The 14,783-nt window shown below is 47.1% G+C and overlaps 1 protein-coding gene and 2 long non-coding RNA genes across 5 annotated transcripts; 2 read left to right on the top strand and 1 right to left on the bottom strand.

Moving 5' to 3' along the window:
- The first annotated feature begins 4,748 nt into the window (after positions 1 to 4,748).
- Positions 4,749 to 5,448, top strand: LOC149523451 (uncharacterized). Its single transcript, XM_089769644.1, has 3 exons — positions 4,749 to 5,081; positions 5,163 to 5,204; positions 5,287 to 5,448. Exons 1-3 carry the CDS (start codon positions 4,839 to 4,841, stop codon positions 5,446 to 5,448), a joined length of 447 nt encoding a protein of 148 aa, XP_089625770.1. The 5' UTR covers positions 4,749 to 4,838.
- A 473-nt stretch (positions 5,449 to 5,921) lies between these two features.
- Positions 5,922 to 8,313, bottom strand: LOC149523450 (uncharacterized). Of its 2 annotated transcripts, none has more exons than XR_016347018.1 (5): positions 7,975 to 8,313; positions 7,228 to 7,282; positions 7,030 to 7,089; positions 6,806 to 6,888; positions 5,922 to 6,685 (listed from the first exon to the last, which is right to left on the bottom strand). It is a non-coding gene; the product is annotated as an uncharacterized LOC149523450 (long non-coding RNA). The 2 variants fall into 2 exon arrangements; XR_016347017.1 differs by lacking the exon at positions 7,975 to 8,313 and adding an exon at positions 7,418 to 7,964.
- Positions 8,314 to 9,366: 1,053 nt separating this feature from the next.
- Positions 9,367 to 14,049, top strand: LOC149523449 (uncharacterized). 2 transcript variants are annotated; one of them, XR_016347020.1, is made up of 2 exons: positions 9,367 to 9,681; positions 10,255 to 14,049. It is a non-coding gene; the product is annotated as an uncharacterized LOC149523449 (long non-coding RNA). The 2 variants fall into 2 exon arrangements; XR_016347019.1 differs by having other exon boundaries at positions 9,940 to 14,049.
- Positions 14,050 to 14,783: the final 734 nt, after the last annotated feature.

Genomic DNA, 14,783 nt, shown 5'->3' with positions numbered 1-14,783 from the left:
AAAGCGTCCGTGCCAATCTAGATGCGCTTTTCCGCAAAAAAGGCCCGATCGCCATTTTCGTGACTGGGGCTTTTTTGCGCAAAACAAATCTCAGCTGTCTACACTGGCCCTTTTTTGCACAAAAGAAATTTTTGCCCGAACGGGAGCAGCATAGTATTTCTGCAAAAAGCACTGATTTCTTACAGTAGGAAGTCAGTGCTTTTGCGGAAATTCAAGTGGCCAGTGTAGAAAGCTGGCAAGCTTTTTCCAGAAAAGCGGCTGATTTTCTGGGAAACTGGCCAGTCTAGACACAGCCCAGGTATGTTCATTCCTCAGGTTTACAGCAGGACACAATCTCAAGGGTCCCTCATTCTGGAACTAAAGTGGATGACAGTAACCCACATTCCTCAAATCCAACTTCACTTTATTGTTGAAAACTGAGATTAGGAATTAAGAAGCACAATGCTGAGGTGATAGGGCACGTCTCCACTATGAAACAAGTTGCATTTATTTATTTTGAAATAAAATAGCAAAATCAAAGAGCATATCCCCACTGGTGGGTGGTGGGGAAGCCTTGAAATTAATCAGAGGCAGGTTCCATTACTGTGGATGCACTACCTCAATTTAGAGACCCAGGAATCATCGGGGAGTAATTACTTTGCGTTACTCTCTGGAGTAGTTATTTTGAAATAGCAGCAGCAGCAGCAGCAGAGCATTCACACTGCTGCTATATCGAAATAACTATCGAAATAAAATAAATAATTTTAAAGTAAGTTTTATTCCTCAAGGAAAGCAGGAATACAGACTTTGAAATAACCGTCCCATTATGTCACATTAACAGGGTTCGTAGTGTGGATGCACCACTTGTTACGAAATAACTTGTTAGTGTAGACCAGGGTATAAGTGACTAATGCTAGAAGAATGGATCATGCAGCACTGACTTGACTCTCTTTGTTCCTCAGGCTGGGTCAGTCACATTGGATCCCCCAATTGGACCTTGTGAGGTGGTATAAAGTAGGGATGTTAAATTTAGTCAAATCAAAGAATCGACTAGTTGATAAGCAGGGGAGAGTGCAGAGCCACAGCGGGGTTAGCTCCTGGCCCCAGGAATTAACCCCACTGCGGCTCTGCCTCCTAAATGTATTAAGAGCTGGCAGAGATGCAGTGTCTGGGGCTGGGCATCAGCTGGGAATCAGCTACCCCTCCGCTTCCCCTACTACCTGCGGAGACGGGGCTGAGGGAAATGGCTTTTAAGCCCGCTCTCCCCAGAACTGGCTCCTGCTCTCCACTGCCCTTGCTGCTTCTGATAGAGGCAGCAAGATGGGGGGGGAGCGACTAGTTGACTATCCATAAGCTTATGCTTATCAGATAGTTGACTAGTCACTTACATCCCTAGTATAAAGCATTCTGAGGTCTAAGACCATCCTATCCATGGCACAACCTGCAATAATACCTTCTTGAGCAAATGCACCAGATTAGTGCAACATTCCAGGGCTGTGTCTAGACTGGCAAGTTTTTCTGGAAAATCAGCTGCTTTTGCGGGAAAAACTTGCCAGCTGTCTACACTGGCTGCTTGAATTTCCACAAGAACACTGACGATCTCATGTAAGATCATCAGTGTTCTTGCGGAAATACTGTGCTGCTCCCGTTCAGGCAAAAGCCCTCTTGCGCAAATCATTCGCGCAAGAGGGCCAGTGTAGACTGCACAGGGCGATCGGGGCTCTTTTGCGCACAACCACATCTAGATTGGCACGGACGCTTTTCCGCAAAAAGCACTTTTGCGGAAAAGCGTCCGTGCCAATCTAGACGCGCTTTTCCGAAAATGCTTTTAACGGAAAACTTTTCCATTAAAAGCATTTCCGTAAAATCATGCCAGTGTAGACGTAGCCCAGCTGTTCAAAATTGGCTGCAGCCAGTTGGGTCTTGATCTTAGGGGCAGGCAAGCCGGGTGGTCAGCCGGGGCTGCCCTCTTCAAGGGACGGCCGACAGAGCTGGTCTTTGGTGTAGGCCACAACTGCATTTCGGCCCAACCTCCCGAATCCTACCACCAAGTTTCCCTGGCTACTCCCTGACACCTCCCCCTTTTTTTAACCATCTGGCAACCCTACGGGCAAGCTAGGCAGTCGCCCAAGGGTGCCAATTAGTTAGGACCAGGGAGCTTAGAGCAGTGGCAAAACTTGGACTGATTAAACCACCAATCTCTCTTTAGAGGGGAGATTACTGAGCTCTTCCAGTGTTGAAGGGGCAGGCAAGTCTCACTTCCCTCATTTCGGCTCTTGCCGTAACAGCTCCCTTCATTGCAGAATCTGAGTGGGATGATGAAGGTCCTTCAAGAAGCCTTTATTTTCAGGGACACTGTTGCCATTGACTTTAATGGTGGCCCCAGTGCTCTCTAGTCCTTGCATTCCACATGATAGCAAAGGGTAGGTTGACACTGCAGCTGGGAGGGAGTAGAGGACCCAGGTAGAGGATTTGTACTTATAAAGCTCGAGCTGCAGTGTCCCCAACAGCAGTGGGGGCTATTGCAATGTTGCCATATGCCCAGCCCCATGAGGTGGGATGGGCCAAATGGCCTTAGCTGCCCCCGAGCCACAACATCCACATGGATTTAAGCATGCTGTAGGCATCTGGGCTGGGAGGCTGCTTCCCAGCTGCCATGTAGCCAGCCCTGCTTCCTGTTAATAGGAGGAGGAATGTTAACACCACCCCTGTGGTATGCTTGCTGCGGGGGAGCGATGGGAGGGGACAAGAGACTACCCTAGCTCATCTCATCAAGCCATTAACAAGCAGCGCTTGAGAGAAACAGAAACCAGTCATTCTGCCTGATGCCAAATGTGGCTTCTGATGTCATGGTGTTTAAAGGTTCCTAAAACTCTTTCCTCTTCGTATGAAAAAGCAGCCGTCAGTCTGGCTGAATGGACCTAAAATAGCAAGCCGTGTAAGTGCACTCGTTCAGTAATAGGGAGCTAAGTTGAGGGCTACAGTGCTGATCGTGTAGCTGCTGATGGCTTTGAGCCACCTTCAGATTCCTTCTCCGGGCTGGATCCCTCCACAGAGGCTGCTGCTTTGAAAAACAAACCACGCCCCCCATTCCAGTAGGTGATTATTGTATTTTTATTTTCCATGGTTGTGGCCCATGATGCACTTTAATTACAGTGATGAGTATCCCCCACTTCCTCCTCCCCACCCCTTAAAATAAAATTCATCTCTACAAATTCCCCCATGGACTATGGTTCAAGCCATTCCTGGAGTAAATTTGACTGGCGTGGGGGTGTTGCACAAGTGGTCTCTAATGCATGAGGACGTGGACCTCTGCCTGCAGCCATGTAAGCTTATGGCATGCACAGCTGTTATAAATTACACTTTGCACTGGTGGGGCTCTTTTATTTAGAAACTGGACCTGTGTTTTCACTTTCACTAATCGAAAAGGTCTTCTGAGGTTGTGATGAGTTGGCTGCCTTTTTTCTGCAGCTGGGATAAGGCAGAACGGCTTATGTTTGGATCGGGTACTACGGTCACTCAGTACGGGGCTGTTTTAACTCGGGGAGTCCACCTACATTTTATGGATTCTATTCTCATCACTTAGTCCTCACATGCTGCATACGGGCAGCTGCCTGGGGTGTCAGGATTCATGTGGCCATGCTCAATATTAGAGAACTGTCTGAAGCACAGTGGACGTGCTATTTCAAAATAGCGATAAGCTATTTCGAAATGCATTTTTTGTCTAGACGCCTTATTTTGAAATAAGCTATTTAGAAATAATGCTGTAGTGTAGACATACCCTATGAGTCCACAGCCAGATTGTACAATTGCTCCATCAGGGACTGGCCAAGGGGATGGGAGTGGGAGATCTCTGGTCTAAGGTACCAACGGTATATTTGATACCAAAACAAGGATTTGTATTTGTGTTCCTATAAATATTGAGGTTTAAATCATGCTCTTTGCTGGCATTGCAGGTATGATGGGGAAAGGAAAAGGATGTTGAAAAATCTGCATGTGTCATTATTACGGTGTTATTAGTATTGCACTAGTGCTCAGAGGAGTCCTGTGGAATGGGGTCTCTTTATACCTGCCACTAAACAATGACAGTCCCTGCCCAGAAGAGCTATGATAGTAGTTATAAGCTCGATACCTTTCGTCACCATGCAATTTTGACAGGTGCTCCGCCCCCTGACGTCACCTACACCCGCCCTCCTCATGACGTCAGGATGACGTCAGGCCCTGATGTCACCTCTGCCCGCCCGCCCCCTGACAACGTCACCTCTGCCCGCCCGCCCCCTGATATCACCAAGCGCCGCCCTCCCCCTGACATCACCAAGCGCCGCCCCCCCCCCCCCATCGATGAGACCCGCGGGGGCCGAAAGAGGGAATGACCGGAGGGCGGCTGGAGAGGCCTAGCCATCTGTTAGGCGGAGCCAATAGAACTTTATCTCCGCCCTCGAGGCCGGACCAATAGAAGTTGTGTTTTTTATTGTGTATAAAAGCGGGTTAGTTTTAAAACCAAACGACACGGACCTACGGGCGGGCCCCAAAACAGATCTATGGCCGGCCTAAAGGATTTTGCAGACGTTAAGGAAACCGAGCGCTTTTGGGGCGCCCTGAAGGCTATGCCGTTGGCTCAAATAAACATTCCTATAGACAGAGAGCCGAAAATGTGGGGCGGTTTGACGCCCGTGAAAAAGAAGAGCTGCGCGGAGGAAAACCCTAGGACGTCTACGGCGGACGAAGAGCCGAAAACAGCGGTAAGCGGCTCGGCGGGGAGGGGTTTTGTAGCAAAAGGCGGACAAAAGCGGTCGCGCGACACTAATGTTATATTTTTATAGGTTAGCACTCCAAAAGCAGAGAGCACGCGCGAGGCGATGATCCCCGAGGAAGAAGAAGACGACGCCGTGTACGAGGACGTGGCCCCCGAAACACGGACTGCTGTAAAAGAAGGAGAAAGCGCAGACACGGCAATGGGTCCCGAGGAAACAGAAAAAGTATACGGGGCCGTGGGTCCCGAGCCAGAGGCCGGGGTGAGCGATAAGGAAAATTACCCGCCGCCGTCCGAGGGGCCGATAAACTCCCCGGATTTGGGGGCAGAGGCAGAAGAGCGAGAGACGGTAAAAGCAAAATTTATTTTATTAAAAAGAAATAAAATACGGCTCTAAACAACAAAAGTTAAATCTCGTGTTTAATAACAGGAAGCCGACGCGGGGTATGACACAGACGATGGGGTGATCGAGGTAAAAGGCTTTATTTTTACGGTAAAACGGGGGTCGCAAAAAAAAAGATGTAATTTTTGGTGTGTTTGTTTGTTTGTAACAGCTGACCTCTTCAGAGGATGACGAGAGCAGGGCTCGGACGGGGGTAGCCGTGATATGCACTTGCTGCTTTTGCGTGAGCACGGAGGAGAAAAAAAAAAAAGCGACGAAGAAAACAGCCAGGACGAGGGAGAGCTGGTTATGGACGATATCGTTAAAGCCGTGATAGTAAAAGTGTTTTACCATTGTTTGAAAAAGGTGATGTTTGAAATCTGCGCGCCGTGTGTGGGAAAAATACCCCAATCCGTTTAATTTTAACATTTTGTTTTGGAACCGCTCGGAGGAGTTTTACCAACTTAGACGTATCGCTACTAAGTTGGATGTCACGCGGGTTTTGTACATTATTATGGCCGAAGGGCACAAATGGGATAAGCTAAACGTAACCTCCGAAATGGTAGCACACGTTATTAAAACGCTCAGGGAGGTAGCAGAGAGCGCAGACCCCACGACCTATTTGATAAACCTGTCAAAAAAGGTGATGATAAAGGCGGGCCGCTCGGCATGCAGAAGGATCGGCAAAATTAACCCCGACACTTTTTACGCGTTGCGTCGCGGGGTTGAGGGGGTTCAAAAAAAAGTTGTGTTTTGATTAAAGCGTGATGTGTAGGCCGAAGGCTTATGTATTTAATAAAGCAAAAGAAAAACGTTGTATTCACGAGAAACATCCCGACGCCAGTGTGCTTATTAAAGCGAGCGGAGTGGCGGTGCGGGGGTTTAGACATGGCCTCCGGGCTAAAAGCGGTGTATTATTCTCCCGGGGAAGCTGGTAGTTTTGGGGGTGTGACGCCCCTATATCAAGCCGCTAAAAGGCGGCACGTGGCTTTAAGTAAAAAACAGGTCACCGACTGGCTCGCGGACCAAGATGCTGACGCTTTACACAAGCCGGCAAGAATTAAATTTAAAAGAAATAAAACCGTGGTGTCCAACGTGGACGCGCAATGGCAAGCGGATTTGGTCGACATGACCCCCTACGCCGGTCACAACGACGGCCGTAAATATATTTTAACGGCGATAGACATTTTGTCTAAGCACACCTGGGCAGCGTCGCTAAAAAACAAAACGGGGCCCGAAGTAGCTAAGGCGTTTAAAGCGGTCTTTGAACAAGGCCGCGTGCCTCAAAAATTACAAACAGATAGAGGAAAAGAGTTTTTAAACCGGGCTTTAAAAACTTTACTAAAACAATACGGCGTGCGCCACTTTGTTACCAATAACAAGGTGAAGGCCGGGGTGGTGGAGAGGTTTAACAGGACTCTGAAATCCAAGATGTGGAGGTATTTTACCGCCCGTAACACCTTTCGGTACGTTAACGTGTTGCAGGCCTTTCTAGACGGGTACAATGGGAGTTATCACAGGACCATAAAAAGACGCCCCGTCGACGTGACGCCCGCTAACGCTCTGAGCATCTGGAAAACAATTTACGGGGATAGTTTTAAAATAAAAACGGCGCAGCCCCTTTTTAAAAAAGGAGATCACGTGAGAATTTCTAAAACAAAGGGGGTGTTTGAAAAGGGCTACGAGCAGACCTTTACGTTGAAAGCGGCTTTCTTGGTCTTTTTCAGGGATCTCTGCACCCTTTCTTCTTTTTCTAAAAGGGCCGCGGGGATATCTATCAACACACAAACAACCTGCTTTAACACCGGCCCTTTACTAGCCATTAAAAATCAAGCCAAAAAAAGGGGCGGAACGGTAAAGGGGCCCCATCTGTCACAAAGTAATCCCCCCTCCCCTTCTTTCCCGCACACCCCACCTCGCACGGCCTCTTGGTCAGGAATAGCAGATAAAGCGCCGGGTTGCTCCCCTGCCGAATCTAAATAAAACAAACAAACAAAAAACGCTCTTTGATTTTTACAATCCGTGCCTGTAACATTTTTAAAACAAGCCTACCCCCTCTCCTTAGGTTTTACCGACGGCCGCTGTAACTTTGCACAACAAACCCCAAACTTACCAAAATATAAGGCGGCCAGGGCGGCCTCGGACAGATCCAGTAAAAAGGCGTCCTCCTGTTAAAAAGCAGTTGTTAGCTTTTAAGTCCTAACAACACCGGGCATAAAATATATCCCAGTAGAAGCAGTTATTAACTTTTAAACCCCAAGCATACAAAGCGTAGTCGCCCGCGCAAATTAAAAAGCTCTTACCATCGTGTTGCTTTCCATAGTCAAAATTTTAAGCCATCCTAAAGGGTCCCAAAATTTCTCTTTTTATACCCCTAAATTTTTTACAAAAAAAGTCGGGGTGTCTTGTGTGTGTGATAGGGGGTATAAGATTTTGTTTGTTACCAGGTGGGGGGGTTACAAAAACAGCCGTTGCTCATGTCCTTTTTTAAAAAAAAGGCGTTTATAAGTTTGTTTGCTGAAAGTTACGTTCCGTTTATAGCCCCCCCCCCCCTTTTGCTGGGCATCTGTTTTTTGCTTTTGCGTGACGGGTCGTTTTTCAGCGCATGTTTATTTTCTTTCCCCTACTTTTGTTACGCATGTGGCTTTGGTTTTGTGTGACGGGTTTGTTTTACCGCTGCTGAAAGCTATGCTGGGTTATTCCTTTCCCCCCTTTTTTTCTTTTGAGGGCTGCTTTACCCCCGATTTTTTTAAAGCTCGTTGGCGTAAACTTTATACTTTTTTTAATTGCGTGTTTATTTTATTTTTCCTACTTTTGTTGTGTCCTTGAGGAACAACGTTTTACACCGCTGCTGAGTTACCTTCCGGCTGTCCCGGCCCCATTTCAGCCTAAGGCTTTACCCGCCGCTGGGTGTTTCTCTTTCTTATTTTTGCTTAGAGCCGCGTTCCGGCTTCGCCTTTTATTCTCCTCAGCCTGGAAATTACCAACCGCTTTAAACGGGGTTGATGGTACAAAACAAGCTTTTTAATTTTTAAAAAAAGTCGGTGTGCCGGGCGGGGGTAAAGGTTTGTTTTGATTGGCCCGTGAACCAGCCTACCGGCCCTCTAATTGGCTGACCCGAACATGGGCTCTCATTGGTCAAACCGTAGTCATTTGTAATTGGTCATTCCCGGTCAGCTGATGCGCCCGCCTGGGGGCGAGGAGGCTCACAAGCTGTAGCTTCTTTCTTTTGCTGCGGGAGCTGGGTGAGTGACGTTGACTTGTTTCCCTGACAACTCTTACCCCTTTTCTTTCTTTGGGGTGCTGGGGGGGTTTGTCTTGCTGCCGTTTGCCTGCTTGGGGGGGGGGATGTGTGGAACTGCTAGGGCTTTTTGTATTTTAGGGGGGGTTCTTTTTGGGGGGGCTTATTGTGCCGGGGCGTGCTAGGGGTTTTCTTTTTTGCTGCCGTTTGCCTGTTTGGGGGTGGTTGGGTGTGGAGCTGCGAGGGCTTTTTTGCTACTGTGTGTAATAGGTTTTCCCCTTTTCTTTTTCTGCAGTTAGGGTTTTTCTTTTTTTCTTTTATTTTTGCTGCTGTTTGCCTGCTTGGGGATTGGGTGTGTGTGGAACTGCTAGATTCTTTTTTTGCTGCTAGGTTTTTTTATTAATTTATTTTTGCCTGATTGGGGTGGATGTGTGGAACTGTTAGGGCTTTTTTGCTTGTGTGTGTGTGTATGTGTGTGTGTGTGTATATATATATATATATATATGGCTTTTTTCCCTTTTCTTTTTCTGCAGCTAGGGCTTTTTCTTTTTTTTTTTTTTTTTTTTTTTCCTTTTATTATTTTATTATTGCCTGATTGGGGGTGGGTGTGTGTGGAACTGCTAGGGCTTTTTTGTTCCTGTGTGTATGTGTAATAGGCTTTTTCCCCTTTTCTTTTTTTGCAGCTAGGGCTTTTTCTTTTTCCTTTTATTATTTTATTATTGCCTGATTTGGGGTGGGGGTGTGTGGAACTGCTAGGGCTTTTTTGCTACTGTGTGTACACTAAGATTTTTTGCTTTTATTAAAGGCTTCCGGCCATTCCCTCTTTCGGCCCCCGCGGGTCGAGACGGGCCGCCCGAGAGCTCCCTTTTCTTTTCTTTTCGCAGGAGGTCCCCCGAACCCTGGAAAAATGACGGCCCCGCCATCTTGAAACCCCGCTCTGTATAAAGGGGCGGGGATAGGTAATCTCATCGATTGGGGGGAGGGGGGCGGCGCCTGGTGACGTCGGGGGGGCGGCGCCTGGTGACGTCGGGGGGGCGGCGCTTGGTGACGTCGGGGGGGCGGGCGGGTGGAGGTGACGTCAGGGCCTGACGTCATCCTGACGTCATGAGGAGGGCAGGTGTAGGTGACGTCAGGGGGCGGGGCACCTGTCAAAATTGCATGGTGACGAAAGGTATTGAGCTTATAACTACTGATGTGCTTTGAGTATAGCTCCTTTTTAGCCTGCAGATACCTTCTTTTGATAGATTCCTCAACATACACCTACAGCATCTGGACACGGACAAAAACAATGCACCTAAAAAAGAAATCAAAGATCAGACCATTGAGGTTTGTATACTGTCTAATTGTTGAAGCTAAGAGATGATATATAATCTGTTGCATATTATTGAGGGGGTTTGGCCCATTGTTTTATTAATAAAAATAAAAAAGAAATAGATGCCCTGCTGTGGTATATTTTTCCAAATTAAAGCTGGTGTTGGTAGCTGGGCATGTCATAGTTTTCATACCCCAATCCTGCTTCAGTCAAAAATCCACTCAAGAACCTGATTTCTAGTAACTAACAATAGGATATTTTACCACCTATAGCAAATGGCTGTTGGAAATCTTTTGTATTTTGGGATACGGTTGAACTGGGCCATGATCCAAATCACATGTTTTCAGCATTGAATGTCATTGTGGAACACAGATCTTCAATTTAGCAGAACTCTGATAAAGCTGGTCAAGTTTTTTACATACCAGAAGGTAGTTATAGTAAATCCTATCTGCGATTTCTGTATTGTTTGATTGTTAAAATAAGTGTATTGTAGTGCTCATGAAAACTGCCACATTAGAGAACTCACCTAATAAACCATCCTGTTAGCCTTTAAAGTGCTGCATAATCCTGTCTTTTGTTTCCTTCAGTTACAGATACAAGACAGGTAGCAGTGGTGGAAGTTTCCTTCCACTAAAGGTTCCAAAATGTATATGTTTAGGTGTGTGTAATTTTTGCTCAAGGAGCCTGATCGATCTGGAGTTCCTGTCTGCTGTTACAGTTCAAAAAGGACCCTCCTTCCTCTTCCCTGCTCTGTGAAAGGTCTGGTTTCTTCATGTCTTCTTTACAGCCAGGGAATTGATGCAGAGTCTTTCACCTCTGGATGTTTGAGTTCTCATTCAGGATTAGTTTGCAAGTGATAATTAGTTTGGCCACTGTCACGGAGCATGGGGGAGTCACCGTGCCCTGCACCCCCATCCATAGCCAGATGTGACTCTCAGCCAGCAAGTAGAACGGAAGGCTTATTCATGGACAGGGACACAGCGTAGCACGGACTTCTTGTGACAGGAACCAGGAGCATTCAGTACAGTCCTGTCCATTCTCCGCACGGCAGCCGAAAACTAAATCCCGCTCCCCAGCAACTGGTCACAGCTCTCCAGGCTGCCCCACCTCTCCTTTGTCCTGCCTAAGGTATCATCTGACTATCATTGGTTGCATTTCCCCTCGGATCAGGTGACATAAGGCCAGGGACATTCCCTACCTGCCTTCCCACAGGAGTCCTCAAAAAAGATCCCACCCCCCATTGGGCACCAGACACACACGCGCACACACACACACACACACACAGTCACTACAGAGCAGCGCAGAACAGTAGGAATCACGCATTGTATAACAAAACAACCAGAGTGAATACCATCCCCACGACGTCACAGCCCCCCTCCTTCTTTTGTGTTTATTTGCCCATCTCTCCAACTCAGTATACAATTTGGCAACGCTGAAAGTCTAGGCTCTGTAGAGGTCCTGGAATGGGAGAGAAGGTGTTTGACTTATAAGAACAGAGTTTCAAAGACAGAATTGGAAGAAGAAGCTACTGCTGTTACTACTAGCAGGGTGGGGTAGGAGAAGAAAATGAAGAAAAGCCAGAGAAAAAGTTACCCCTTCCCAATTCTCTATTCTAAGGTCTGTTGATGCCAGTGGGGTCTTTCTACTGACTTCACTAGGCTTAGGGTTCAGTCCCTGAATGAAAATACAAATGCTGGAGGAACCACCAGAGTTAACTGCAGCCCAGGGGACAGTAGGGAAGGTCACCGTCCCTCCAGGTTAAAGATCTCTGTCGATAACCATAAACTCATGTTTATTTTTTATGAGTAGGGAATTCCAGAACTGAAAAAGCAGAAGTTACAACTATCATGGAGGAATAGGGCCAAATTCTTCAGTTTGCTCAGTCTACTTTGCACTGCTTACACCTACATGGTGCAAAGGAGACTTGAAGGACTGAAAATGCCCCATTAAGAGTTCCCCTAGTAGAACGAAACTCTCTGCCAGAAGAAGGCTGATGAGGTGGCTCTGCCCACTACAGAAGCATTCTGAGGTAGGACACGGAGAATGTCTAACTAAGGAAGATTCCATGACACACTTGCACCCAGGAATACAGCTCAAGATTACAGAGTGATCACCAGCTTCAGGCTGGCCCTGCATTTTGCTGCATGCAGGCAGAACTTAAACACAGCGGAGAGCTGGCCCTTAGTCTTTTTCAATAATGTAGCACTTTCTATCCAAGGCTTTTAAAGCATTTTACAATCATCAATTAATTCAGCCTCATGGCATCCAAGTGAGGTAGTGATTTTCCAAGTCTGTGGCACCAAGTGCAAAGGACCTTACAAGAATTCTCAGCAGATTCCGCCTGTAAATTCTGGGGTGGTATAAAGCCCAGAGGACTATTCTAGCCAGCAGAAGTTATAAAAGTCCAGCTGTTTCTCCAACTGGCCCTGTGGGCTCGTTTTGCCCCCAGATGCTGTGAGTTTAGAGCAGTGATCTTCAACCTTTTTAAGCACAAGATCACTTTTTGAATTGAAGTGCAATCCGAGATCTACCTCACACCCAAATGCTCTTGCCCCGCCTCCTTTGTACCCCTTCTCTGAGGCCTTTGCCCTGCTCACTCCCTCCTCCATCCTTCTTCGCTATCACCAAGCTGGGGCAGAGGGTTGGGGTGCAGGCTCTGGTCTTGGATTAAGTCATTTGGAGCGTGAGGGGGGGCTCTGAGCTGAGCTTGGGGCAGGCCATTGAGGTGCCAGAGGGGGGTTTTAGGTGCAGGCTTTGGGAGGGTGATTGGCTGCAGGGGTGCTTGGGGCAAGGGCAGGGCCTTGGGGTGCAGGAGGAGGGTTCGTGACTGGGGTAGGATTTGGGATGTGGTCTCCAGCTGGGCCCTGCTTACCTCAGGTGGCTACTTGGGGTTGGTACAGTGGGGCTAAGGCAGGCTCACCCCTGCCCTGGCCCTGCACCAGTTCCAAAAGCAGCCAGCAAACTCCATCCTAAGCCCTGTTGTGCCCCCTCTCTGCTCTGTGGAGATAAGGTGCTCCCTCTCCCATTCTGTATCCTAACATCAGCACCCTCCTCTCACTCCCCTGCACAGCAAGCAGGAGGCTCCTGAGGGGACAGCTCCAAGGCAAAGGGCAGGAGAAGCGCAGCAGTGTGGGGAGGGGCAGCTGAAGTGCCTGCCCTTGATGATAGTCTCTTGGCCAAACCAGTCAGGATCACCTGTCACAGGCTCCCAGATCGACCAGTAGATCCCAGTCTACTGGTTGGTGACCACTGGTTTAGAGGAAGTGTAAAGATGACATGGAGTCATATTTGCCCTCTCTCCCCCAAGTCATATAGATTAAGCATGAGGTTGGCTCCACTATTTAATTTATGTATATAGGCTACGTCTACACTGGCATGATTTTGTGGAAATGCTTTTAACGGAAAATTTTTCCGTTAAAAGCATTTTCAGAAAAGCGTGTCTAGATTGGCAGGACGCTTTTCCACAAAAGCACTTTTTCCGCAAAAGCGTCCGTGGCCAATCTAGACGCGCTTTTCCACAAAAAAGCCCTGATCGTCATTTTCGCGATCGGAGCTTTTTTGCGGAAAACACTACTGTGTTGTCTACACTGGCCCTTTTCCGGAACAGTTTTCCGGAAAAAGACTTTTGCCCAAACGGGAGCAGCATAGTTTTTCCGGAAAAGCACTGATGATTTTACATTAGATCATCAGTGTTTTTCCGGAAATTCAAGCGGCCAGTGTAGACAGCTGGCAAGTTTTTCCGGAAAAACGGCTAATTTTCCAGAATAACTTGCCAGTGTAGACACAGCCTATATGTTCTATTTCATGAGACTATTGCTTCATTCACAGTAGAAAAACAAGAGCTATTGCTTTTTCCCTGCAACTTTCAAGAACAATTTTGCCCTGTCTTTAGGACAGAAGTGGAACATAATGTGGAAACAAAGCCATTTACAAAAATCTACTTCAAACCCACAGATAAGATAAACCATCCACAGCTTAGGTAAACACCCAGAAGATTCAGAATAAAACCAATTGGAAAGAGTTGCATAATGACTTCACCTAGGCTGCCTGGTGCAATAGAAAATAATACATTTTATTTGAGAAAATACGGAAACAAAGGACTATACCAGAAAGGATTTAGGAGACTGTTTCCCTCTTATCCATTAAAATGATCTGAAATTTCACAAGAGTGTTGTGTAAGTTGCCAAAAATCAAGACATGTTTTTTTATTATGCTGTCATAGGGGTTTGCAGCAGATTATTCTGTATTGAACCAGGAGGAGGATATCAAAGAATACTGCGCAGAAGACTGTATTCTACAATTTTGATGGAATATGACAAAGGAATGGGCCCAAATAAGATTTTCATAATTTAATGCCAGCAATAAAAGCAGACACCACCACATACTAGATGTCATTTTTCCTTTTCGCCGCCCTGTTTTCAGGTTGTTTCCATGTTGTTCTGTGAATGCAGGGGAGGGACTCTGAATTGCCTGTTGACCTTTTCACATAATCATCCTCAAATTCGTATGTTGCTCATTGCAAGGCAGCCCTTGGTCATGGTGCAGCAGAAAAGGATGCTCAGATGGATATGCTATGACCAGTAAGGTTTTCCACAGACATCCACTCCATCTCTCCAGCTTTATCCTTGATGCTCTTGTTCTTATCATCATTTCTACTTTCCATTACATTATAAGGATACCCGATCTTTGTCATGTGTCTTAGGACAGGACCACCCATGTTCTACCTCGGCTTCTTCACATTCTGCCTGATGTCTTTCATATTGGCTTTCTGTCTCACCTTCTCTTTCTCCCTCATCTGTCCTGCACCCATTATGAGTTATCTCTTGAGTCAGAGAGGTCTTATTGTCATTTTATTTGCACAGGGAGAAATGAGTTGCAAAAAAGAAGTTACTCATCCTGTGAAGTAACGATTGTTCTTTGAGATGTGCCCCGTGGGTGCTCCACTCTAGGTGTCGGGTCCCGTCCCGGCGCCGCGGCTTGGAGACTTTTCATAGCCGTGCCCCGCCGGCTCGCGCATGCGTGGTTCAGCAGGGTAGCGTTCGCGTCTTTGATTAGCCGCGCGTGAGCCGGCAACCGTCAGTTCCTCTCACCCGCTCATGTGAAAGACAAATTAAGA

The sequence above is a fragment of the Pelodiscus sinensis genome, chromosome 17 (genome assembly GCF_052426305.1).
Source record: "Pelodiscus sinensis isolate ZL-2025 chromosome 17, ASM5242630v1, whole genome shotgun sequence".
NCBI classification, from domain to species: domain Eukaryota; kingdom Metazoa; phylum Chordata; order Testudines; family Trionychidae; genus Pelodiscus; species Pelodiscus sinensis.
The sequence above is the reverse complement of the archived record's forward strand: the minus strand, read 5'-3'. Positions and strand labels throughout refer to the sequence as shown.